This window comes from Pseudophryne corroboree, chromosome 2 (assembly GCF_028390025.1).
Source record: "Pseudophryne corroboree isolate aPseCor3 chromosome 2, aPseCor3.hap2, whole genome shotgun sequence".
Lineage (NCBI taxonomy): Eukaryota > Metazoa > Chordata > Amphibia > Anura > Myobatrachidae > Pseudophryne > Pseudophryne corroboree.
The window spans coordinates 768,678,059-768,704,007 of record NC_086445.1 but is presented as its reverse complement, the minus strand read 5'-3'; the positions used below and the strand labels follow the sequence as shown (position 1 = coordinate 768,704,007).

Below are 25,949 nucleotides of genomic sequence, written 5' to 3'. Positions count from 1 at the left end.
TCACCCCAGTCCAGGATTTTGCTCCTGTGATGGCTGCAGTCTTCCAACCTGCTGGAAGGTCAACGTTTCGGGATTCGGGATTGGACCCTCCTCACTACGGATGCGAGTCTGAGAGGATGGAGAGCTGTCACCCAGGGGGCGCAGTTCCAGGGCAGGTGGTCTGGCCAAGAGGCCCTGCTCCCGATCAACATTCTGGAACTTCGGGCGATATACAATGCACTGCTTCAGGCCTCCCCCCTGCTCAGGGATCGGGCGATCCAGGTTCAGTCGGACAACGCCACGGCAGTGGCATACATCAATCGGCAAGGAGGGACAAAAAGCAAGGTCTGTATGCAAGAAGTGTCAAAAATTCTTCTCTCGGCAGAAAGAAATGCAAGAGCACTGTCCACAATTTTCATTCCGGGTGTGGACAACTGGGAAGCGGACTTCCTGAATCGCCACGACCTCCACCCGGGGGAGTGGGGATTACATCCTCAGGTGTTTCAACAGATTGTTGACAAGTGGGGATACCCGCAGATCGACATGATGGTGTCTTGCCTCAACAAGAAGCTTTGCCGCTACTGCTCGTGAACCAGAGACCCTCCGGCGAGTGCAGTGGATGCACTGACGTCACCTTGGCCTTACCGGCTGGTCTACCTATTTCCTCTGATCCCTTTGATCTCAAGGGTGCTCCAACGGATCAGACATCACACAGTCCAAGCAATCCTGATTGCGCCGGATTGGCCCCGAAGGGCGTGGTACGCAGCTCTTCTGGACATGTCCGTGGAAGACCCTTGGCCTCTGCCGTTATGAAAGCAGCTTTGATTGACGGCATGGAAGTTGAGCGGAATATCCTAACTCACAAAGGGTTTTCCAAAAAGGTCATTGCCACTATGGTGCAAGCCAGAAAACCTGTGACGTCAAAACATTATCATATCTGGAGGAGATACATCTCTTGGTGCGAGGAACGCACATATCTGCCTGCTGAGTTTCACTTGGGACATTTCCTATGTTTCCTGCAGGCTGGTGTCGATAAAGGTTTATGTCTGGGTTCCGTTAAGGTCCAGGTTTCAGCTATTTCAATTTTCTTTCTGAAGAAATTGGCTGTGTTGCCAGAAGTTCAGACCTTCTTACAAGGGGTGCTCCACATACAACCTCCCTTTGTGCCGCCTACGGCACCCTGGGCTTTGGATGTAGTGTTGCAATTTATACAGTCCTCCTGGTTCGAGCTTCTGATGACTGTAGAAGACAAGTACCTCACATGGAAGACAGTGATGTTGTTGGCCCTGGCTTCTGCTAGACGTGTCTCAGAATTGGGGGTCTTATTGTGTAAAAGTCCCTACTTGGTCTTTTACGAGGACAGAGCAGAGCTCTGGACTAGACAGCAGTTCCTGCCGAAGGTTGTCTCCACTTTTCATCTGAATCAACCTACAGTATTGTGGTTCTGTCTTTTTCTGATGCTTCGGCTCCTCTGGAGTCTTTGGATGTGGTGCGCGCTTTGAAGTTCTATGTCAAACGCACAGCTCGGGTCAGGAAGACTGATTCTTTATTCATGCTCTATGATGCGCAGAAGGGTTGTCCTGCTTCAAAGCAGTCCATTGCTCATTAGATTAGGCTTACTATCCAACAGGCCTATGTGTCAGCAGCCTTACCTGTTCCTAAGACTCTGAAAGCCCACTCTACGAGATCTGTGGGGTCTTCCTGGATGGTTGCCTGTGGAGCCTCGGCCTTGCAACTATGCCGAGCTGCTACCTGGCCAGGGAAGAACACCTTTGTGAAGTTCTACAAATTTGATACCCTGGCCAAAAAGGATACCCAGTTTGGGCAGGCGGTGCTGCAGCAGTCTCCACACGTTCCCGCCCATTCTAGAAGCTTTGGGACATCCCCATCGTACTAATTCTGTCCCCAATATCCCTTATGGATGCTAGAGAAAATAGGATTTTAAATACCTACCGTTAAAATCCTTTTCTCATAGTCCATAAGGGATATTGGGTGCCCGCTTCTGTGCGGTTACTTTCTGCAGGTTTCTCTGTTCGGTGGTACCCGTTCAGCTGTTGCAGTTGTTGCAGATGTTGCTGGCTTGGTTTTGTTTTGGTGTGCTGGTGTATAATTCTCAACACCATTATTGTTGTTATGTTCTTTCTCTCAAGTATTCCATTCTCCTTCGGGCACTGTTTTACATATAACTGACCTGTAGGAGGAGGCCTAGAGGGGAGGAGCAAGCACACCCAGTTGAAGAAATTAAAAGTGCACTGGCTCCTTTGGACCTGTCTATACCCCATCGTACTAATTCTGTCCCCAATATCCCTTATGGGCTACGAGAAAAGGTTTTACCAGTAGGTATTTAAAATCCTTTTTTTTTTTTCTCCAAAAATCATCCAGATCCAAAGCCAAAACACGAACAGTGCCCATCGCACATCTCTAGTAGCAAGAGGAATATGCTGCCAAAGTATCTAGAGGGGTGTGGGATGTGGGGGCGGGGAGGACTGCCACCCCGTTCAACAGTACATGCAGTAACAAGGGAGATCAGAATAACAGTAATAGCTAGCGGTGGGTATCATGCTAAAGATATGAGGATGGAGGTCATTATTAGCAGTGACTATCAGATACACAGTTGTAGATCAGTTAGATTATTAAATCACAGTAATGCTAACCAGTGCAATTAAATCAAGTACTCAACAACACTTATTGAGCCAACCACTAGAGATGAGCGCCTGAAATTTTTCGGGTTTTGTGTTTTGGTTTTGGGTTCGGTTCCGCGGCCGTGTTTTGGGTTCGAACGCGTTTTGGCAAAACCTCACCGAATTATTTTTGTCGGATTCGGGTGTGTTTTGGATTCGGGTGTTTTTTTCCAAAAACACTAAAAAACAGCTTAAATCATAGAATTTGGGGGTCATTTTGATCCCAAAGTATTATTAACCTCAAAAACCATAATTTACACTCATTTTCAGTCTATTCTGAATACCTCACACCTCACAATATTATTTTTAGTCCTAAAATTTGCACCGAGGTCGCTGTGTGAGTAAGATAAGCGACCCTAGTGGCCGACACAAACACCGGGCCCATCTAGGAGTGGCACTGCAGTGTCACGCAGGATGTCCCTTCCAATAAACCCTCCCCAAACAGCACATGACGCAAAGAAAAAAAGAGGCGCAATGAGGTAGCTGTGTGAGTAAGATTAGCGACCCTAGTGGCCGACACAAACACCGGGCCCATCTAGGAGTGGCACTGCAGTGTCACGCAGGATGGCCCTTCCAAAAAACCCTCCCCAAACAGCACATGACGCAAAGAAAAAAAGAGGCGCAATGAGGTAGCTGACTGTGTGAGTAAGATTAGTGACCCTAGTGGCCGACACAAACACCGGGCACATCTAGGAGTGGCACTGCAGTGTCACGCAGGATGTCCCTTCCAAAAAACCCTCCCCAAACAGCACATGACGCAAAGAAAAAAAGAGGCGCAATGAGGTAGCTGTGTGAGTAAGATTAGCGACCCTAGTGGCCGACACAAACACCGGGCACATCTAGGAGTGGCACTGCAGTGTCACGCAGGATGTCCCTTCCAAAAAACCCTCCCCAAACAGCACATGACGCAAAGAAAAAAAGAGGCGCAATGAGGTAGCTGTGTGAGTAAGATTAGTGACCCTAGTGGCCGACACAAACACCGGGCCCATCTAGGAGTGGCACTGCAGTGTCACGCAGGATGTCCCTTCCAAAAAACCCTCCCCAATCAGCACATGATGCAAAGAAAAAGAAAAGAAAAAAGAGGTGCAAGATGGAATTATCCTTAGGCCCTCCCACCCACCCTTATGTTGTATAAACAAAACAGGACATGCACACTTTAACCAACCCATCATTTCAGTGACAGGGTCTGCCACACGACTGTGACTGATATGACGGGTTGGTTTGGACCCACCCCAAAAAAGAAGCAATTAATCTCTCCTTGCACAAACTGGCTCTACAGAGGCAAGATGTCCACCTCATCTTCACCCTCCGATATATCACCGTGTACATCCCCCTCCTCACAGATTATCAATTCGTCCCCACTGGAATCCACCATCTCAGCTCCCTGTGTACTTTGTGGAGGCAATTGCTGCTGGTCAATGTCTCCGCGGAGGAATTGATTATAATTCATTTTAATGAACATCATCTTCTCCACATTTTCTGGATGTAACCTCGTACGCCGATTGCTGACAAGGTGAGCGGCGGCACTAAACACTCTTTCGGAGTACACACTTGTGGGAGGGCAACTTAGGTAGAATAAAGCCAGTTTGTGCAAGGGCCTCCAAATTGCCTCTTTTTCCTGCCAGTATAAGTACGGACTGTGTGACGTGCCTACTTGGATGCGGTCACTCATATAATCCTCCACCATTCTATCAATGTTGAGAGAATCATATGCAGTGACAGTAGACGACATGTCCGTAATCGTTGTCAGGTCCTTCAGTCCGGACCAGATGTCAGCATCAGCAGTCGCTCCAGACTGCCCTGCATCACCGCCAGCGGGTGGGCTCGGAATTCTGAGCCTTTTCCTCGCACCCCCAGTTGCGGGAGAATGTGAAGGAGGAGATGTTGACAGGTCGCGTTCCGCTTGACTTGACAATTTTGTCACCAGCAGGTCTTTCAACCCCAGCAGACCTGTGTCTGCCGGAAAGAGAGATCCAAGGTAGGCTTTAAATCTAGGATCGAGCACGGTGGCCAAAATGTAGTGCTCTGATTTCAACAGATTGACCACCCGTGAATCCTTGTTAAGCGAATTAAGGGCTGCATCCACAAGTCCCACATGCCTAGCGGAATCGCTCCGTGTTAGCTCCTCCTTCAATGCCTCCAGCTTCTTCTGCAAAAGCCTGATGAGGGGAATGACCTGACTCAGGCTGGCAGTGTCTGAACTGACTTCACGTGTGGCAAGTTCAAAGGGCATCAGAACCTTGCACAACGTTGAAATCATTCTCCACTGCACTTGAGACAGGTGCATTCCACCTACTATATCGTGCTCAATTGTATAGGCTTGAATGGCCTTTTGCTGCTCCTCCAACCTCTGAAGCATATAGAGGGTTGAATTCCACCTCGTTACCACTTCTTGCTTCAGATGATGGCAGGGCAGGTTCAGTAGTTTTTGGTGGTGCTCCAGTTTTCTGTACGTGGTGCCTGTACGCCGAAAGTGTCCCGCAATTCTTCTGGCCACCGACAGCATCTCTTGCACGCCCCTGTCGTTTTTTAAAAAATTCTGCACCACCAAATTCAAGGTATGTGCAAAACATGGGACGTGCTGGAATTGGCCCAGATTTAATGCACACACAATATTGCTGGCGTTGTCCGATGCCACAAATCCACAGGAGAGTCCAATTGGGGTAAGCCATTCCGCGATGATCTTCCTCAGTTGCCGTAAGAGGTTTTCAGCTGTGTGCGTATTCTGGAAAGCGGTGATACAAAGCGTAGCCTGCCTAGGAAAGAGTTGGCGTTTGCGAGATGCTGCTACTGGTGCCGCCGCTGCTGTTCTTGCGGCGGGAGTCCATACATCTACCCAGTGGGCTGTCACAGTCATATAGTCCTGACCCTGCCCTGCTCCACTTGTCCACATGTCCGTGGTTAAGTGGACATTGGGTACAGCTGCATTTTTTAGGACACTGGTGACTCTTTTTCTGAGGTCTGTGTACATTTTCGGTATCGCCTGCCTAGAGAAATGGAACCTAGATGGTATTTGGTACCGGGGACACAGTACCTCCAACAAGTCTCTAGTTGGCTCTGCAGTAATGATGGATACCGGAACCACGTTTCTCACCACCCAGGATGCCAAGGCCTCAGTTATCCGCTTTGCAGTAGGATGACTGCTGTGATATTTCATCTTCCTCGCAAAGGACTGTTGAACAGTCAATTGCTTACTGGAAGTAGTACAAGTGGGCTTACGACTTCCCCTCTGGGATGACCATCGACTCCCAGCGGCAACAACAGCAGCGCCAGCAGCAGTAGGCGTTACACGCAAGGATGCATCGGAGGAATCCCAGGCAGGAGAGGACTCGTCAGACTTGCCAGTGACATGGCCTGCAGGACTATTGGCATTCCTGGGGAAGGAGGAAATTGACACTGAGGGAGTTGGTGGGGTGGTTTGCGTGAGCTTGGTTACAAGAGGAAGGGATTTACTGGTCAGTGGACTGCTTCCGCTGTCACCCAAAGTTTTTGAACTTGTCACTGACTTATTATGAATGCGCTGCAGGTGACGTATAAGGGAGGATGTTCCGAGGTGGTTAACGTCCTTACCCCTACTTATTACAGCTTGACAAAGGGAACACACGGCTTGACACCTGTTGTCCGCATTTCTGGTGAAATACCTCCACACCGAAGAGCTGATTTTTTTGGTATTTTCACCTGGCATGTCAACGGCCATATTCCTCCCACGGACAACAGGTGTCTCCCCGGGTGCCTGACTTAAACAAACCACCTCACCATCAGAATCCTCCTGGTCAATTTCCTCCCCAGCGCCAGCAACACCCATATCCTCCTCATCCTGGTGTACTTCAACACTGACATCTTCAATCTGACTATCAGGAACTGGACTGCGGGTGCTCCTTCCAGCACTTGCAGGGGGCGTGCAAATGGTGGAAGGCGCATGCTCTTCACGTCCAGTGTTGGGAAGGTCAGGCATCGCAACCGACACAATTGGACTCTCCTTGTGGATTTGGGATTTCAAAGAACGCACAGTTCTTTGCGGTGCTTTTGCCAGCTTGAGTCTTTTCAGTTTTCTAGCGAGAGGCTGAGTGCTTCCATCCTCATGTGAAGCTGAACCACTAGCCATGAACATAGGCCAGGGCCTCAGCCGTTCCTTGCCACTCCGTGTGGTAAATGGCATATTGGCAAGTTTACGCTTCTCCTCCGACAATTTTATTTTAGGTTTTGGAGTCCTTTTTTTTCTGATATTTGGTGTTTTGGATTTGACATGCTCTGTACTATGACATTGGGCATCGGCCTTGGCAGACGACGTTGCTGGCATTTCATCGTCTCGGCCATGACTAGTGGCAGCAGCTTCAGCACGAGGTGGAAGTGGATCTTGATCTTTCCCTAATTTTGGAACCTCAACTTTTTTGTTCTCCATATTTTATAGGCAGAACTAAAAGGCACCTCAGGTAAACAATGGAGATGGATGGATTGGATACTAGTATACAATTATGGACGGACTGCCACGGTTAGGTGGTATAAAAAAACCACGGTTAGGTGGTATATAATACAATTATGGATGGACGGACTGCCTGCCGAGTGCCGACACAGAGGTAGCCACAGCCGTGAACTACCGCACTGTACACTGGTTGATAAAGAGATAGTAGTATACTCGTAACAACTAGTATGACGACGGTATAAAGAATGAAAAAAAAACCACGGTTAGGTGGTATATATTATAATACAATTATGGTTGGACGGACTGCCTGCCGAGTGCCGACACAGAGGTAGCCACAGCCGTGAACTACCGCACTGTACACTGGTTGATAAAGAGATAGTAGTATACTCGTAACAACTAGTATGACGACGGTATAAAGAATGAAAAAAAAACCACGGTTAGGTGGTATATATTATAATACAATTATGGATGGACGGACTGCCTGCCGAGTGCTGACACAGAGGTAGCCACAGCCGTGAACTACCGCACTGTACACTGGTTGATAAAGAGATAGTAGTATACTCGTAACAACTAGTATGACGACGGTATAAAGAATGAAAAAAAAACCACGGTTAGGTGGTATATATTATAATACAATTATGGTTGGACGGACTGCCTGCCGAGTGCCGACACAGAGGTAGCCACAGCCGTGAACTACCGCACTGTACACTGGTTGATAAAGAGATAGTAGTATACTCGTAACAACTAGTATGACGACGGTATAAAGAATGAAAAAAAAACCACGGTTAGGTGGTATATAATACAATTATGGTTGGACGGACTGCCTGCCGAGTGCCGACACAGAGGTAGCCACAGCCGTGAACTACCGCACTGTACACTGGTTGATAAAGAGATAGTAGTATACTCGTAACAACTAGTATGACGACGGTATAAAGAATGAAAAAAAAACCACGGTTAGGTGGTATATATTATAATACAATTATGGATGGACGGACTGCCTGCCGAGTGCCGACACAGAGGTAGCCACAGCCGTGAACTACCGCACTGTACTGTGTCTGCTGCTAATATAGACTGGTTGATAAAGAGATAGTATACAATACTACTAATATACTGGTGGTCAGGCACTGGTCACCACTAGTCACACTGGCAGTGGCACTCCTGCAGCAAAAGTGTGCACTGTTTAATTTTAATATAATATTATTTATCATGTACTCCTGGCTCCTGCTATAACAACCTGCAGTGCTCCCCAGTCTCCCCCACAATTATAAGCTTTATATACAATACATTGATGTGCAGCACACTGGGCTGAGCAGTGCACACAGACTGAGTCACTGTGTGACTGTGTATCGTTTTTTTCAGGCAGAGAACGGATATATTAAATAAAACAAACAACTGCACTGTCTCTGGTGGTCACTGGTCACTGTGGTCGTCAGTCACTAAACTCTGTCTGCACTCTCTTCTAATCTACAGTATCACAGCAATCTCTCTCTCTCTCTCTTCTAAATCTAATCTAAATGGAGAGGACGCCAGCCACGTCCTCTCCCTATCAATCTCAATGCACGTGTGAAAATGGCGGCGACGCGCGGCTCCTTATATAGAATCCGAGTCTCGCGAGAATCCGACAGCGTCATGATGACGTTCGGGCGCGCTCGGGTTAACCGAGCAAGGCGGGAAGATCCGAGTCGCTCGGACCCGTGAAAAAAAAAGTGAAGTTCGTGCGGGTTCGGATTCAAAGAAACCGAACCCGCTCATCTCTACCAACCACCCTCATTACTTGCAGGTAGTTGTACGACACCCACTTCAGCCCTGCTCAGTGAGCCTTAATGGATGGATAGGAGAAACAATCCTTGAAACTTATGGAACACTTTCTGGAGAGAGGGTTCAAAAATCACACTAAGGGGTCTATTCATGCAGCAGTGAAAAGCCCTGTTTTGCGTTAAACAGGGCTTTTCTCTGCTTACCGCAATTCACAGAGCCGGTTACCGTGGAGAAGTCTCTGACCTTTGTATGGTGAGTGCAATTCATGAAGGTGCGGAAAGCTCTGCTTTCCGCTTCTCCATGGAGTTCAGGTTCGCCATCTGAGGACGGCGTAACCTGAACTGTAGTGCGGAGACGTCAGGGAATCTCAATGCTTCCCTGATCGCTGCTCGGCACCTCGTGCTGGCTCCGCCCCCCGACCTCCCAGCAACCACTGCGGCCTGCCGGGAGGTCATCAAGCTGCGCATGCGCAAAGGGACCCGCCGCTGGACTCCGCGCATCGCAGGGAGGGACCGCTGGATAAGACCTCACCGCAGGAGCCCCAGACACCGCAGCGCATCGTCGGAAGGGTGAGTATACATGAATTGCTACTTATCACAGCTATACATCGCATCGAAGAGATGCGATGTATAGTGATAAGTAGCAATTATGTTTTCGTTTTCTACATGAATAGACCCCCAAGTACTGGTACATTAGCAGTTCACAATCCAGTGATCACTATGCTCTTCCCACAGAAGTGTGGATCGGTTAGTTATGTATGGGAGTCACAGTGATCTGTGCACAGTGTGTCCAATGTCACAAAGGGGTCTATTCATGTAGCCGAGAAAAGCCCTGGTTTGCGTTAAACAGGTCTTTTCTCTGCCTAGTGCAATTCACAGAGCGGGTAACCGTGGAGAAGTCTCTGACTTCTTCAGCAGCACCCCCTCTCTGTGCCTGAATCGCATCACCATACTTTTGTATGGTGAGTGCAATTCATGTAGGAACGGAAAGTTCCGCTTTCTGTTTCACTTTGTAGAACCCCTTTGCCATATCAGGATGGCGTAGGGAGGCTTGTTACAGGAGAAGTGGAGTGAAGACGCCTGTCTCATGCCTTTTGCCCGCCCCCTTCTGTGACAGCAGCCAATCAGAGGAGCCCAAGGCATATGCCGGGTCTCCTCATCATGACTGCCCGCTGCCACAGTTTCCCTGACTGCCCACTTGTCCCCAGCCACTCCGCCGCTGAGGTGACGCAACATATACATATGTCGGGTCACCTCCTCCTTACTGCCCGCTGCCCCTTGCACCGCTCCTACCGCCACAGCTGATTTCAGAACAACACGGAGGAGGAGGATGCTGGCGCATGCACAGAAGCCTGGAAATTCAAGCACAGGATCGAAGTACGCATGCGCGGGACGAACTGTTCCAACATTCCGCGGTAACACCAGGGAAGGCGGCATCGTGAGAGATCAAGATAACGGATCGCATCGGGACCCATGCCAGCCTTAATGAATTGCGGTAAGTATGTGAAAAAAACACTGTCATAAGAATGCGATGTTTGGTGATTAGTAAAGCCAAAACATAAGTCACCCATATGTTTTATTTATTACACAAACTAGAACCAATAAACCTAGAAATAATGACACAGACAACTGTATAAATTGGAAAAATTGGAGGTCACAGCCAGATTTATTAAATTCGAATCAGAATTGAAAATATTATTCACCGGTGGCAAAAAAGCAGTGTCAACTCGGCCATGGCTTAAAACTTTAATCTTTAAACAAATGGGGCGGAGTTTCCGCCCCTTGCGCAATCCGTCCTGGGTAGAACCATCTCCCCTTAATTAGCACAGTGCTGGTCCCTCCATAAGATGGTGACCTGGTCCTCCCCTGAGGTAGTGACCGACTCGCCTTTTCTCAAAGGGGAAATGCTAGCCAAGCTCTGCTGTGCTAAATTAAGCCGCCGAATAGCACTGCTTTCCGCCAAATTCGGAGGCTCTAGACTACGAAAACCGCCACCAACCTAAAACCTCCTTTAAACACCTCAATATGGCTGTGACAGATAACTCCAAACCGCTCTCAGATAAATGCACTCCATCCAACCTATAAAAATCTTCCTTCTCGTAACGCAAATCTGGATGTTTAACAACTTTTCCTCCTAAAATAATGACATATCTGGAGGTTGCGGCATTGAGTTTCCTCCTTACTTTATCTAAAGCCACTCCCCCTTGGGTGCCCCTCCAGTATCTACGCGGTACTACTTCAGACCATATCACCTTAACCAAAGGCCCATGTTCCGTGATTATCTGAAAATCCCTTTTTATGGCGTTAATAAGTTCTATACCTTTACAAGTACCGAAATAATTACCTCCCAAATGAATCAACAAACAATCAGGGGCACCCCACTTTTCTTCAAGGTCCCAGAGCACACTCAATAGGTTACTCCATCTCATTCCCCTTAAACCTATCCACTTCACTTCAAAAGGAAACAACTTGGACATCTTATGCCTACTGGCCCAATAAACATATGAATGACCTACAATCCACACCCGGCTTGATAATGACAAAAAACCTGTAGAAAAAAAAAAAAGCCAACAAAGAAAATTGCAATCAATATTATTTAATATTTAACGAAATACCAGAGGAAAAAGAGGGAGGGGTAAGAACTTAGTTGTTTAGGCGACCCAGATGGAGGTGAACAACACCAAACCTCAAAAATGTTGTGAGGAAAAAGGTGAAAAGAACTCCAATCCCCCTTTAAAGGCGGGTGGCTTATGGCCCTGGGATTCCCAAACAACAAACTCGCAGGATGCGTATTCTTAATGGAACTTATTGCTCCTAATATATCCCTTATAAGCATCCGACTTCCACCACCCTAACCTTTTAATATCTTCGCTGGAAGAACCTGTCGATGCCGCGCAAGTCGCTGCACCTATTCTAAAAGAATGGGTCCCATAACTCTCCCGCGGAAGGTCCAAAGCTATCAGAACATTTATTGAAAACACTTGTAAATTTAAATTTAGATAAAGGATTCAGATCCTCCTGAACCAACCACCGTTCTCCCCCTTTCGGACGACTCCGGCCATAAGCCTCTGCTAGTCCTACTGGGCAAATGCTCGGCTCCGTATGCATAGGAACAAAAATCCATTTACCTCTCCCTAGTTGATCCGTTTTGGAAAGGTGTATTTTATATAGCTGATATACCTGAATCTACTGAATTTTTTGCTTTTTCCCACTAACCCACCTAATCTTAAAGCTCCGAAAAAAGCTAAACTAAAAAGGGGGCCACCTCAAATTCCCCTAATGCAATACCAAAAACAGCGATAATTAAATCCTTCAATAACTCGATGTCGATTGGTCTACGCGCATCACTTACACCTGCTTGCTCCTTAGCCCAACCCCTCAAAGCCTTTGATAAAATAAAAGATTTAGTTGGATCTGACAACCCTTCCAAACGCGAAAATATGAAATTTCTGCTAAGGCACCCGACATAGCTGCTTTAGAACGCCCCCTCTCCTGCCATAACCATACAAATTCCAAAATAGCATCGTACTTACTCCAGAATTCAAGTACGCCTGCCCATCATTCCAAGCTGTGGAATACGATCTCAAAGTTCCCAGGGCCAATGCTTTCAATGCTAAAGCTTTCATACTGGATTGATGATCTGCCATACAAAATCAGGCCAATGATAAACCTTCTACTTTAGCCACTGAGGCTAATGCTCTAAATCTATCCCCTTGAAAACGAAACAAAGCATCTGCTATCTCACTCTCAACGCCCGGGACATGCCTAGCATTCAATCTATATTCAACTGCAAACACCTAAAGGTCAAATGCCTTAATAACTTCAAAGCATGCAAACACGAAGATTTTTTGATTATTGATCGCTTGAACCACCCCTAAATTATCACACCAGAATAAAATCCTCTGACTCCTAAGCCCCATATCTCAACCGCAACAATAATTGGAAAAAGCTCAAGCAAAAGCATACTATCAGTAAGCTTCCTTGTGCACCGCTCTTCAGACCAAGCTTCGGCACCCATTCTCCTTCAAAATACGCGCCGACACCTACCGACCCTGATGCATCCGTGAAAATTGCAGCTCACAATTGCTCACTTTTTCGTGCACCCAAACGCGTACAGCATTGAGCTCACTCAAAAATTTCCACCAAACCTTACAATCTCCTTTCAAATCTAGTGAAATCCGAATAAAATGGTGAGATTTCCTAATCCCTGCTGTGGCTCTTTCCGACCTATGACTAAGAATCCTACCCATCGGAATGACCCTGCATGAAAAATTCAATAAACCAAGTAGTGACTGTACTTGCTTCAACGTCATCTTCTTAACTGAAATAATTATTTTTTTTTAACAAACTCCTTAAACGATTTACTTTTTCCGCTGGTAATCAACAAAGGCCTGCCTCAGTATCGATTTCTATGCTCATATAAGACAGACGGGCCAGCGGACCCTCCGTTTTATCTTTAGCTATCGGTACTCCCATAACTGAAAAAAGTGCCTGAACCGAAAAAAGTAATTCCTGGCATACTGATCTACCCGCAGGACCTGCCAACAAGAAATCATCCAAATAATGGGCGACTCCCAACTGACCGGTGCCTTGCAGAAATGAACTAAAACATTCAAAATAAGAACACAAAACTGAACAACCCATAGGCAAACACTATCTATAAAGAATTTACCATCCAACTTGAAACCTATATCTTAAACGAATCAGGATGCAGCGGCAACAGTCTAAAAGCTAATTCTACATCTACCTTCGCTAACAGCGCACCCGAACCGAAACCTTTAAACCTAGCCACAGCTTGCTCAAAAAAGACTGATATTTAACGCTACACAAAGTAGGGTCAAGAGCCTCATTTATTGAGCCCCCTTCCGTGTAGGAAAGGTGCTGAATAATCCTAAACTTTCCCAGCTCATTCTTTGGAACTACACCCAATGGTGAAAACGCAAAACTCAGCCAGAGGTGGACTTTCGCAAAGGCCACACATACGCCCTAAAGCAACTTCCGCTGCAATCTTCACTCTTACGATCTCTGGAAAATCTCTAGCTGATTTTAGGTTTCTTCTAGCTAAAACTATAACTGGCCTAACTACAGGTAGATTGAAACTGAATTTAAAACCTTGTAATAAAATTGCCACCTCTTCCCTAAAGATGATATAGCGGCCCGACCACCGTTCTAAAACTTCTAAAATCACTGGTGGCTCTGCCTCATTTTGGGACGGTTCTCTGTTCACCTCTACCCGCTGACTGATCTGTTGCAGTCCTTTGCCGGGTGATTTCCATCACACAGCATACAGACGTGCCTATATCGACACAATGTTCCTTTATTACATTGCACGTTATTAAACCTAAATAACTCGTCATACTGCCTCCATACATTGCGCCTCACCGTCGGATACATATTATGTATCAGATGAAAATACTTCAGAACATTCATAAATTCTGACGGACGAGACCCCATATAGCAGGCCACAAATATATACATTCCCGCAAGCCAGTTAGGATAACTCCTTCTTGCTTCCTCAGCAGCAGGCCCACCAGCCTTTGCTGTATCTACCGCTTTTTTAGCATCATGCGTAATCGCAAATATGTCTACAAATCGGCCTTTCTTTATCATTTTCCTAACCTTAGACCTAACTCCTCTTAGTATTGCTGTATTCGCGCAATGTACTTTATCCCCAGTTGCATCAGGAGCCAAGCTGCATCGCTACGCTACGCCCTCCCTTTGAACTTTTACGTTTCCCTCTAAGGTGCTGAACAAATGTCCGCATAAATTTACGCGGATTCTCCAGCGAACTAGACGTATCAGATGATTCGTCAGAATGAGAAAGAATTGCGCTAAACTAAACTACTACATTTTTCTCACCAGTTCCAGATGTAGAAGGACCCGCGCCCGTTTCTCCTGCGACTTCTTGTCCCTCGTTGTGCGACGAGACGTGTCCAACGAAGCTGCACTATAAGTCAAAACCTGCGGACTCAACGAAACAGCGTTACTTCCTGCCTGACCGGCCCTTCTAAACCCGCCAGTTACCACCGATGGCGCGCGTACATGAGATTGCACGCGTGTAATATTCTCCTCTGACTGCTGTGGTGACGGAGGTCTGGCCGTTGTAGGAAATTGTAGCAAGGGTGGCATCCCTAACCGATGAGCGCCCATTAATTTATTAGACGCAGGCTGCAACCTATGTGCATATTGATTGCTTGCCTGCGGGGGGGGGAGAGGGGCTGAAAATTGCATAAATTGAGGTACAGTATATGATAGTGATGAGCGGGTTCGGTTTCACTCGGTTTTACTCGGTTCTCAAAACGGCATCTTATTGGCTCACGGATGTCACGTGTTTTGGATAGCCCATAAGGTTCTGTTTTGAGAACCGAGTAAAACCGTGTAAAACCGAACCCGCTCATCACTAGTATATGACTGATACCACGGACATAAATGAAGAAACTGACCTAAATGAGGGCTAAACAAGTGCTGCTGCCCGGCCAAAGGCAAATGCATTACACCCTGTTGAGCCCCCCGGCTGAAATATGGGGACCATGACACGCTCGGGGGCTGAAAGCCCACACCTGCCTGGGATAAAAATTTAGAGGAAGGAGGGGGAGGGGATCCTAAGTAATCCCCCTGTCAAATGTGAACCTGCCACTGCAGGCCCTGGAGAATTATAATTATCCCCTATCATCCCTACCTCACTCACATTTATATCTACAGCTCCTGCTATGGGAGAGGCTAATACACTGCCTCTCCCTTGGAGCTCTGCTATTACACTACTGCCCCTTGCAGCCGAGCTCCCCCTCCCCCCCCCAGCTCCTAAAGCTGTGGGAGGGGGGATAATGGCTGCTGCGCCTGCTGAAATGGCGACGGGGCGGGGCTATCTGCAGCGGGGGCCGATGCACCGGACCCGCTGCTTATATTAAATTAATGCCGGCGGAATGTGCTAGCAGGGCTGGCCGTTGCGCCCGACAGCCAGGCCCGCAGCACTGAAGGAGAGGGAGAGGGAGGCGGGTGACCGCTCAAAGCCGCTTCAGGCAGCGCCGAGCGGGAGCCGGAGACCGCGTGACCAGCTACCCTCACAGAGTACCGCCGCGCTCCCCTCACCGCTGGAGAGGCAGCGGCCGCATAGAGAGGCTTAGCCACCTCAACCAAACGGCGGGGATGGGGGGGGAGGGCGCCGCTGCGGGGACGATGCATATCAAAATCCTGTTAGGCTGCACTTAGAATGCTGCAAGCTAATGCCCAGCGCAAACAATAAGCAGGAAACTTTACAAAATTAATATAATTAAATAATGTAATTAAATAACAAAACAGCAGCTAATGTACCCTTTATGTATATTAAAATTAAAACAGAGAATAAAATTCCAAGCCTAAATTATATAAAGAATACTAATAGCCCCACAGAGTGATACCAGAATACTTTACCATCCCTGGGATCACAAAATGGCAAGCGGAATTAGATTACCTCAGCCCTCACTTAAATAAACTAATATAACCCGCCTACCTAAACCCTTCTCATTTGCTAACTTATTTGATTGACAAACGTCAGTGACCTATCAACTAATATCAACACAAAAACCAGATCTATCTAGCTTAGTTACATAAACAAACAGGGTGCTTATATTCACTCTATCCTATGCAGTCTTACATGAATAGACCCATTAGTGTGTAAGAAAAAAGAGAAAGGGAAAGTGAAAGAACTGGGACAATGAGCAGGGTTGGTAAGGAGGGGCTGGAGGGAGGAAGGGTAGGGAGAGCACACGAGGAGGGAAGGGAGCCAAGTGAGGGAAGATAGGAGAGAATATGTAAAGGGGCCTTAATAGAGGGATAGTTTGGGTGCTACATAGAAAATTAGTACTAGGGAGGAGAACCAGCAGTAGCTTCCATGTTCTCCAGGGCTCATCACAGTAACCCCAGAGGAGCAGCACTCGGGAATAGGTGGCTCTGTAGCTATCCCACAAGGCTGGTCACCGTCTGCAGCGTACGGCAGCAGCAGGGCAGAGCATACATCCGATGATCACCACAGGGGTTATCAGCTGAAGGGAACACCACCGCACAATGGGGGTAATTCAGAGTTGATCGCAGCAGCAAATTTGTTAGCCGTTGGGCAAAACCATGTGCACTGCAGGTGGGGCAGATATAACATTTGCAGAGAGCGTTAGATTTGGGTGGATTATTTTGTTTCTGTGCAGGGTAAATACTGGCTGCTTTATTTTTATACTGCAATTTAGATTTCAGTTTGAACACACCCCACCCAAATCTAACTCTCTCTGCACATGTTATATCTGCCCCACCTGCAGTGCACATGGTTTTGCCCAACTGCTAACAAATTTGCTGCTGCGATCAACTCTGAATTAGGCCCAATGGCGGTCATTCAGAGTTGATCCCACAACCAGTGGAGGAATGGCAACCTGGAGTAGGAGCACGAACAGGGCTCAGCGCAGTGCCACAGCTGCGGGCACAGGAGGAATTCAGCTGGTGGAAGTCGGAAGTGGCTGTCTGTCAGCGCACCACTGGAGACGGGGCAGTGTAGCCACAGCCGCCAGATGAGCAGCAAACCACGGGCCTGCCAAGCGTCCGCAGAGATGGGAGGGGGAATGTACAACCACCAAGGCAGACCGCAGGCCAGCCACAACCCAGGAGGCATCGGGAGTTCGAGGATCACAGTGGCCAGCGAGGAGAAACTCTGGGCTGTCAGCTGCGGCACTCCGAAATGAGACAGGCAGGATCCAGCACCCAGTCACGTTGCAAAGTCCCGCCGGCGTTAGGGAGGTTGACTTGAGCGCTGCCCCCGCTGCACTGGATTCGGACCGGGAGCCAGTGAGTAAATTGTATCCTGGGAGCAGGGTTCAGTGCAGGGGAGCGCCTTTGAGGAGGACCCACATGGTTCTATTGCTGTTCGTGCCAAACGAGGCATTGGCGGTCATACAGGCCTTCGCAATAGATGGCCGAACTCCGGGGAAATTAAATATAGTCCAGCACAAAAAGGATATCTCTGAACAACACAAGTGACGGAGAGTGCTATAAGTGCCCCTGTAAGACTCCAGATGGAGATTACAATCAGGGTGGCTAGGGATTCCACATGTGCCGGAGAGAGCCATTCTAAAAAGCAGCCATACTGGATGGCCCTCCCACCGGAAGGGCAATATCATTCTTAAGGTCCGTACACATTAGACGATGTCGCTGTATGAGCGTCGTCGTCTAATGTTTCCCCTCCTGGGCCGGCCGGTCGGCGGCCGACTGTACACACTGAGCGATATGACCTCTCATATCGCTCAGTGACGTCACGCCTCCGCGTGCATGCAGGTCCTGGACGACAGTCCAGATCATGCATGCATGCACTGCCGACAGCGACGATCGTTGCCGACCTGCAGGGCCACGCATCGGTCGTCACTGGCGGCATACACACTTGCCGATAAAATGAGCGACGTCGCTCAGGGAGGGAGAAAATGAGCGACGTTACTCATTTTATCGGCAAGTGTGTATGGGCCTTTACTCGCACCCTTGCCTCCAATATATTACTGTGATCGTGTTAAAATGTTTAACCAAGTCTTATTGCACTTTGTTTTCTTTTTTTAAATTGTTGAAAACCAGATAATCAGTTATTAAATGAAGAAAAATGTAATTGTATAATATAAAGCAAATATTTTAACTTATTTTTATATTTGTTTTCATTTAATTAGAATTATTGATGGCCACAACCTAATGCCTCTTCTTACAAAGAAGACATCTCACTCAGAGCATGAGTTTCTTTTTCACTACTGTGGAAATCATTTACATGCAGTGCGCTGGCACCAAAGGGAAAGTAAGTAAATGGTTTCATTTTTGCTCTGAACATTAAATAAATAATAGTTGCACATTTGTTGAAATCAGAAATGAGCTTCTAAAATAAGGTTTTGATTCCTCTTCCCTAAGTTAGACCAGGTACACATAAGGACGACAGCCAAACGTTGCAATGGTCGGGCCGAATTCCCTTCGGCTCCTCGTTCCTTCCTTCATTGTACTGCACAGCGCCTAATACGATATCATCTGACTGACCGTGCAGCACGGACAACCAGATGATGTCGTATGCGTTTTGGGACTTCTTACCTTGGCTGTTAGAGCAGTATCCAGCAGATCCTCTGTACCGATCTATGTGTAACAGCAGCAGCTGAAGTGAAGGATCCGGCATCATCTGAGCAGGGCGGAGCTTAGGTATACAAGTGGCCTGGTTTTCCACTGCTACCAATGACATGGCAAGAGTGGTGACTAGGGTAAGTGTCCGTCTCCACTCATAGCTGCTGAGAGATGACATAAACGGCCACAGAATTACATCCTACACCATGGGTCTTCAACCTGCGGCCCTCCAGCCCTCCACCTATACATGCCGGCATGCCCTGCCACAGTTTTGCTATTAAGGCATGCTAAAAATGAGGCAGGACATGCTGGGATGTGTAGTTCCAAAGCAGCTGGAGGGCCATAGGTTTAAGACCCATGCCCACACCAGGCATTACCAACCACGGTCCTCAAGGCACACCAACAGTGCAGGTTTTAGTGATATCCAGGCTGCAGCACAGATGGTTAAATCAAAATAACTGAGTTACTAATTAAGTCACCTGTGCTGAAGCCTGGATATCACTATTATTATTATTTATTTATTTATTAACAGTTTCTTATATAGCAAAGCATATTCCGTTGCGCTTTACAATTGGAACAACAGTAATAGAACAAAACTGGGTAAAAACAGACAGACATAGAGGTAGGAAGGCCCTGCTCGCAAGCTTACAATCTATAGGGAAATAGGCATTGATACACAAGGATAGATGCTACCTATTGCATAATGGTCCACCAGATCACTAGGTTCTTAATGGGTTGTATGATATGATCACCCCGCAATGTTGGGCAAGTGTCAGGAGGGTGTGAGAGTAAAGAAAGACAAGATATGTGATGTTATGTATACTGTACAGAGAGGATGTAATTAGACAGGGAAGCACTGAAGGTTATGTGGGCGGGTCTGGAATTTGATAGGCTTGTCTGAAGAGGTGAGTTTTCAGGGAGCGTTTAAAGGTTTGGAGACTAGAGGCGAGTCTTATTGTGCGTGTGAGGGCATTCCACAGAGTGGGTGTAATCACTAAAACCTGCACTGTTAGTATGCCTTAAGGACTGTGGTTGGGAATGCCTGCCCTACACAAACATGTATAATGAGAGAAAGTCGATGCTGCATCCTTTGTGTTTTTTTCAGTATTTGGACAAGTGGATATGAGTATTATCTAAGGGGGTCATTCCGACCTGTTCGCTCGCTGCGTTTTCACGCAGCAGAGCAAACGCGGGTCCCTGCTGCGCATGCGCCGGCACCTTTGTGCGTCTGCGCATGCGGGACGGCCGTAGCAGGACAGCGATCGCCTCTGCCTGATTGACAGGCAGAGGTGATCGACGGGCGGGAGGGGGCGAAACGGCGGCATTTAGCCACCGTTTCATAGGCGCGGTCCGGCCAACGCAGGTGGGGGGACTACAGCCGTCCACTCAGACCGCAGCGCTCCCGGCGCACGCCCTGCTGGCCTGCACCAAAAACTGCCACTGACTTCAACTAATCTCTGCATCTCCAGACTATGGGGTATATGCAATTGCGGTCGAATTGCCGCAAATGTCGAAAAATGTGGCATTTTCGACAAAAAAAATTTCGACAATGCAATACAGTACTTTTCGACAAAAAAACGGACATTTCAGATTCGACTTTTTGAAATTCGACAGTTGTTAAATTCGACATGTCTGCAATGGTAACAATGCAGCTTTTCGACAAAAGTATATTCAATTGAAGAATGTCGATTTGACAACAGTGCTTTTCGACAGTCATTTCGTCAATTTCAGTCCGCCTCATTTTGCTGGCGAAATCTAATAAAAAAAAATGTAAAACATGTTTTTTTTTGTGTGTTTTTTGTTGCTAATAGCATATCTATTTATATTAGAAGGGATTATCTACTTGGTTTGTCTATTAGGAGCCACAAGTATTATTTATATTTTTTTTTTAAGAATATATTTTTTTTTTACTGACTAAAATAATATAGAGATCAGAGCATGTTTTTTAGTGGGAAGGGGTGGGAATGGGTTAAAAATCATGAAAAAAAATGCGTGGGGTCCCCCCTCCTAAGCATAACCAGCCTCGGGCTCTTTGAGCAGGTCCTGGTTGTAAAAATACGGGGGACAAAAAGCGTAGGGGTCCCCCGTATTTTTAACACCAGCACCGGGCTCCACTAGCTGGAGAGATAATGCCACAGCCAGGTGACACTTTTATACTGGTCCCTGCGGCCGTGGCATTAAATCCCCAACTAGTCACCCCTGGCCGGGATACCCTGGAGGAGTGGGGACCCCTTAAATCAAGGGGTCTCCCCCTCCAGCCACCCAAGGGCCAGGGGTGAAGCCCGAGGCTGTCCCCCCCATCCAAGGGCTGCGGATGGGGGGCTGATAGCGTTGTGTCAAATAAAAGAGTATTGTTTTTTGTAGCAGAACTACAAGTCCCAGCAAGCCTCCCTCGCAAGCTGGTACTTGGAGAACCACAAGTACCAGCATTCAGGGGAAAAACGGGCCAGCTGGTACCTGTAGTTCTACTGCAAAAAAATACCCAAATAAAAATAGTACACAGACACCGTGAAAGTAAAACTTGCATACATGCATACCGACACACACATACTTACCTATGTTGACACGAGGTTCGGTCCACTTCTCCAAGTAGTACCTGAAAATAAAATTATACTCACCAAAATCCAGTGTAGATCTGTCCTCTTCTGTTTTGTAATCCACGTACTTGGCAAAAAAACAAACAGCATTACCCGGACCACGCACTGAAAGGGGTCCCATGTTTACACATGGGACCCCTTTCCCTGAATGCCGGGACCCACCGTGACTCCTGTCACAGAGGGTCCCTTCAGCCAATCAGGGAGCGCCACGTCGTGGCACTCTCCTGATTGGCTGTGTGCGTCTGAGCTGTCAGACGGCACATCGCACAGCCACTCCATTATCTTCAATGGTGGGAACTTTGCGGTCAGCGGTGAGGTCACTCGCGGTCAGCGGCTGACCGCAAGTAACCTCACCGCTGACCGCAAAGTTCCCACCATTGAAGATAATGGAGCGGTATGTGCTATGCGCGTCTGACAGCTCAAACAATACTCTTTTATTTGACACAAGGCTATCTGCCCCCCTTCCGCAGCCCTTAGATGGGGGGGCAGCCTCGGGCTTCACCCCTGGCCCTTGGGTGGCTGGAGGGGGGGACCCCTTGATTCAAGGGGTCCCCACTCCTCCAGGGTACCCCGGCCAGTGGTGACTAGTTAGTGACTTAATGCCAGGGCCGCAGGGACCGATAGTAAAGTGTCCCCCGGCTGTGGCATTATCTCTCTGACTAGTGGAGCCCGGTGCTGGTGTTAAAAATACGGGGGACCGCTACGCTTTTTGTCCCCCGTATTTTTAGCACCAGGACCGGACACAGAGCCCGGTGCTGGTTGTAAAAATACGGGGGATCCCCGTATTTTTACAACCAGGACCGGCTCAAAGAGGTTATGCTTAGGAGGGGGGACCCCACGCTATTTTTTTCTGGGTTTTTTAAACACTATTGTGCCGTCCAAAAAGTCGAATCCAGGATGCACATATCCGTCAATTGGTCCGTTTTTCGACAGCGGGACTGTCGAATCCGTTTTTTATTGAATATGTCGAATTCGGGTCCCGGCGGCAGGGTGTCTGACTGTCGAATTGTGTTGAATTAAAAAACGGTCGAATTCCGCAATTGCATATACCCCAATGAGGGTTAGTACAGTATCTGAATGTGCATTATTAAATGTTATGTAACTGTATTGTTCTCAACTTAAATAAATCCTAATGCAGCTGAATCACAGAAGAGGATTTCCGGTAAAGGGGGTAATTTGACTAAAGTGCGGGTTTTTTAGAAGTGCCCATGGCAACCAATCAGATTCTACTTATCATTTATCTAGCACCTTCTAGAACAGGGGTGGATAGCCATTCAAACATGGACGCCCCGCAGCCACGGTACTTTAACGATCCAGTAACAAGTCCAGTCTACAATTGCAGTCTGTGCAGCAGTTGCATTCAAACCTCCAGCTTTCGTGTCCTGCTTTTGGCTCCACCCCCAACTCCATCCGGCACCGACAATGTCCTTCAGTGCAGCTACACCCGGTGACATGACCTAACGACGGTCGCCGTGACTTGGAGCTATTGTAGTGCAATGACAAGCAGCACCTCGGTCCACTTGTCATTGCACAGTGGTGGGAGGCAGGGGGCCAGGCAGGATCTGTTTGCTGGCTGTATTTTGCCCACCCCTATTCTAGAAGACAATAGCTAGAATGTGATTGGTTGCTATAGGCAACATCTTCACCTCTAAGAAACCCACACTTTAGTAAATATACCCCAATGTCTCCAATAAGGCTGTCTCACTCGATTGATTAATAACTTAAGCTTGTGTGCTAAAATATATTGTACCTTACATGACCTTACTTCACTAGGGAACTTATTCAGAGATGGATGCAGATCGCTGCATACGCATCCAGATCTGCGTCCATCTCCTCACATGATGGGGCCGCCCAGCACGTGGCAAGGCCAGCCAGGCATGTGTGACAGGCCACCTTCCAGTGGGACTGCATCAAACTAAGGTTGACCCTTGGCAGCGCAGTCTCGCTGCGCTGTTAGGTGGTCGGCCACCATTTTTTTAATCAGAGTGGCTGCATATGACGTCACATAGCCATCACGAAAATGGTCTTGGCATGCCCCCGTTCGGGCCGCACCCCTACAATGCCACATCGCCGCCCCGCGAACGGCCGCCCCTGTAAACCACACTGCGGCCGCATCCTTCCAAGATGCGGATGGAATTTGTAAGGTCGAGCAGCCAGTGCACAGACCAGATGGATGTGGCCATCACGTGTGGACATGCGGCTGTGTCCATCTCTGAATCAGCCTCTAAGTGTATTGGGTTATTCCAGGTAGACTCATACACAGTTACAGTAAATACATATACATGGGTGGAGGCATGTAAGATTTGGTGGCCCATAGGGTTCCAGGGAATTGTAGGTGGGTTACACAAAGAAAAGCAATTCCTTGCAAACATCCTTAACCGACTATTGTCAAAAATGTCAGAAACACCTACTACAGTATTTCTCAAATTTTGTTTTCTTAGGTGGCGCTATTTGGAAAGCTCACTATGTGACTCCAGTATTTCACCCAGAAGGTGCAGTGGACTGCTATGATATAATACTCTGTGTCTGTGAAGGGGATCATGTCGTCCACCATAAACCTCCACTATTATTTGAACTATCAGCTGATCCTTCAGAATCCAGTTCTCTTCAGCCTGATGATGACCCACGTTATAAGGCGGTACTAAGCAGAATAGAGATTGCAGTTACAGAGCACCAGAAGACTATCCATGTTGTGCCCCAGCAGCTGTCACTCTGGAATAATGGCTGGAAGCCATGGCTGCAGCCATGCTGTGGTACATTTCCTTTCTGCTGGTGTGATAAAGAAGACAGTAATGTAACATACATTATTTGATATACCTCACATTATATTTTGGCGATCTTATGTTGAAGTTATTGATCCTCACTCATGGTGGTATGTCATGTTGTCACCTAGGTGGTGCCTGGATCGGCTCTGGGTAATGACTTTGTTTGCCCTCCTCAAATGTGAGAATTCTATTAATTGTTATTTTAAGATAAACTTAATTTCACATCCGGAGAATGGCCCAAGAGCAAAGCACAAATGTAGCAACTTGCTACATGGTGAGGTTTTTTTATGAATAGCAGAAAAGCTTGGAAGTAACAGTGATGGAAATTAATGTATTAAAATTCTATTCAACATTTAAACACATCTATAAATCCTTTACTTAGCTACTCTTCACTATATACACAGAAAGCATAGTCCGTAGTCAGCACTCCAGTTGTCTGTGAACTACAGTATAGTGCTCAGTGACTGGTTGACCACTTATTAGCCAATGGTATCAATCCCACTTGTATACAATGGAGTAAAAGCAAAGTTAGTTAACTTCTACCTGCTGCTCACAATCATAATTTCTAAGTACTGCAGATAAAAGTCAAAGGAATAAATATACAATACGTACTAACCAGAAGTCTTTTGTACTTAAGATTATTGCCCCTTTAAATCCAGTATCCAAAACTGACAAAGACAAGACAGTCATTTTACCCCTAAGTGGCACTGTGATTAAATCAGGATACATACATCGTTTATGCATAATTCTGTGTATTTTTATCGGTGTCTGACAATAAGTATTGTCCATAACGTAACTGCATTAATAAAACATTTCTTTGCATTCTTAATAGACTATAGCAAATACAGAAAAAGTGTTTATAAAATATGACTATGATAGCATGTTTATAATACACTTAATGGTAATAAATAAATAAATAAATACTAAAAATATTTATATATATATATATATATATATATATATATATATATATATACACACACACATACACAGTCCATATATAGCCCGGCTCTGCTATAATGCAAAAAAACAACTTGTCCCAGCAGATAGACACAATATATACTGTACAACATGCAGCACTCCTGGATCAAATAAACTCACACAGTGACACCAGTCTAGGTCAACGTTCAACATTTCTTTGATATTGCTCCATTTCATCAGGTATCCTGATGGAGTGCTGCATGTTTTATATATATATATATATATATATATATATATATATAACAGTGGCGTGCGGTGAGGTCAGTAGCTGGTGAGGCACTGCAGCTAGGGAAGCTCAGTTGCTGGTGCGGTGAGATAGGGGAGTGGGGATATGGTCCCACATGTCTGCTGTAAATACACACTGTCTCCAAATAAAGTTGTTATGCCAAATGCTATAGCAAATGCACATCCCACTCATTTTTGGGGTAAATCAGTCATTGACGTTAGTAAACAGAAGTGCTGGTATGTAAAATTAAAGTAGAGAGGAGAAATAGCGGGAGACAGGAGAGCAGGAGAGAGGAGGAATAGTGGAGACGGGAGAGAGGAGGAAGAGTGGGAGAGGTAGAGGTGAGGAATAGTGGGAGAGGTAGAGAGGAGGATAGTGGGAGATGGGAGAGGTAGAGAGGAGGAATAGTGGGACATGGGAGAGGTAGAGAGGAGAAATA

At 46.9% G+C, this 25,949-nt stretch overlaps 1 protein-coding gene across 1 annotated transcript in view; it reads left to right on the top strand.

The window, feature by feature from the left end:
* The window catches only part of LOC135047954 (arylsulfatase D-like), a 140,424-nt gene extending 115,295 nt beyond the window's left edge, over positions 1–25,129 (top strand). Inside the window, exons 10-11 of the mRNA XM_063955488.1 lie at positions 18,509–18,630; positions 23,980–25,129. Coding sequence (XP_063811558.1) covers positions 18,509–18,630; positions 23,980–24,350 — 493 coding nt within the window. The 3' untranslated portion in view covers positions 24,351–25,129. The remainder of the gene's footprint in view (positions 1–18,508; positions 18,631–23,979) is intronic.
* Positions 25,130–25,949: the final 820 nt, after the last annotated feature.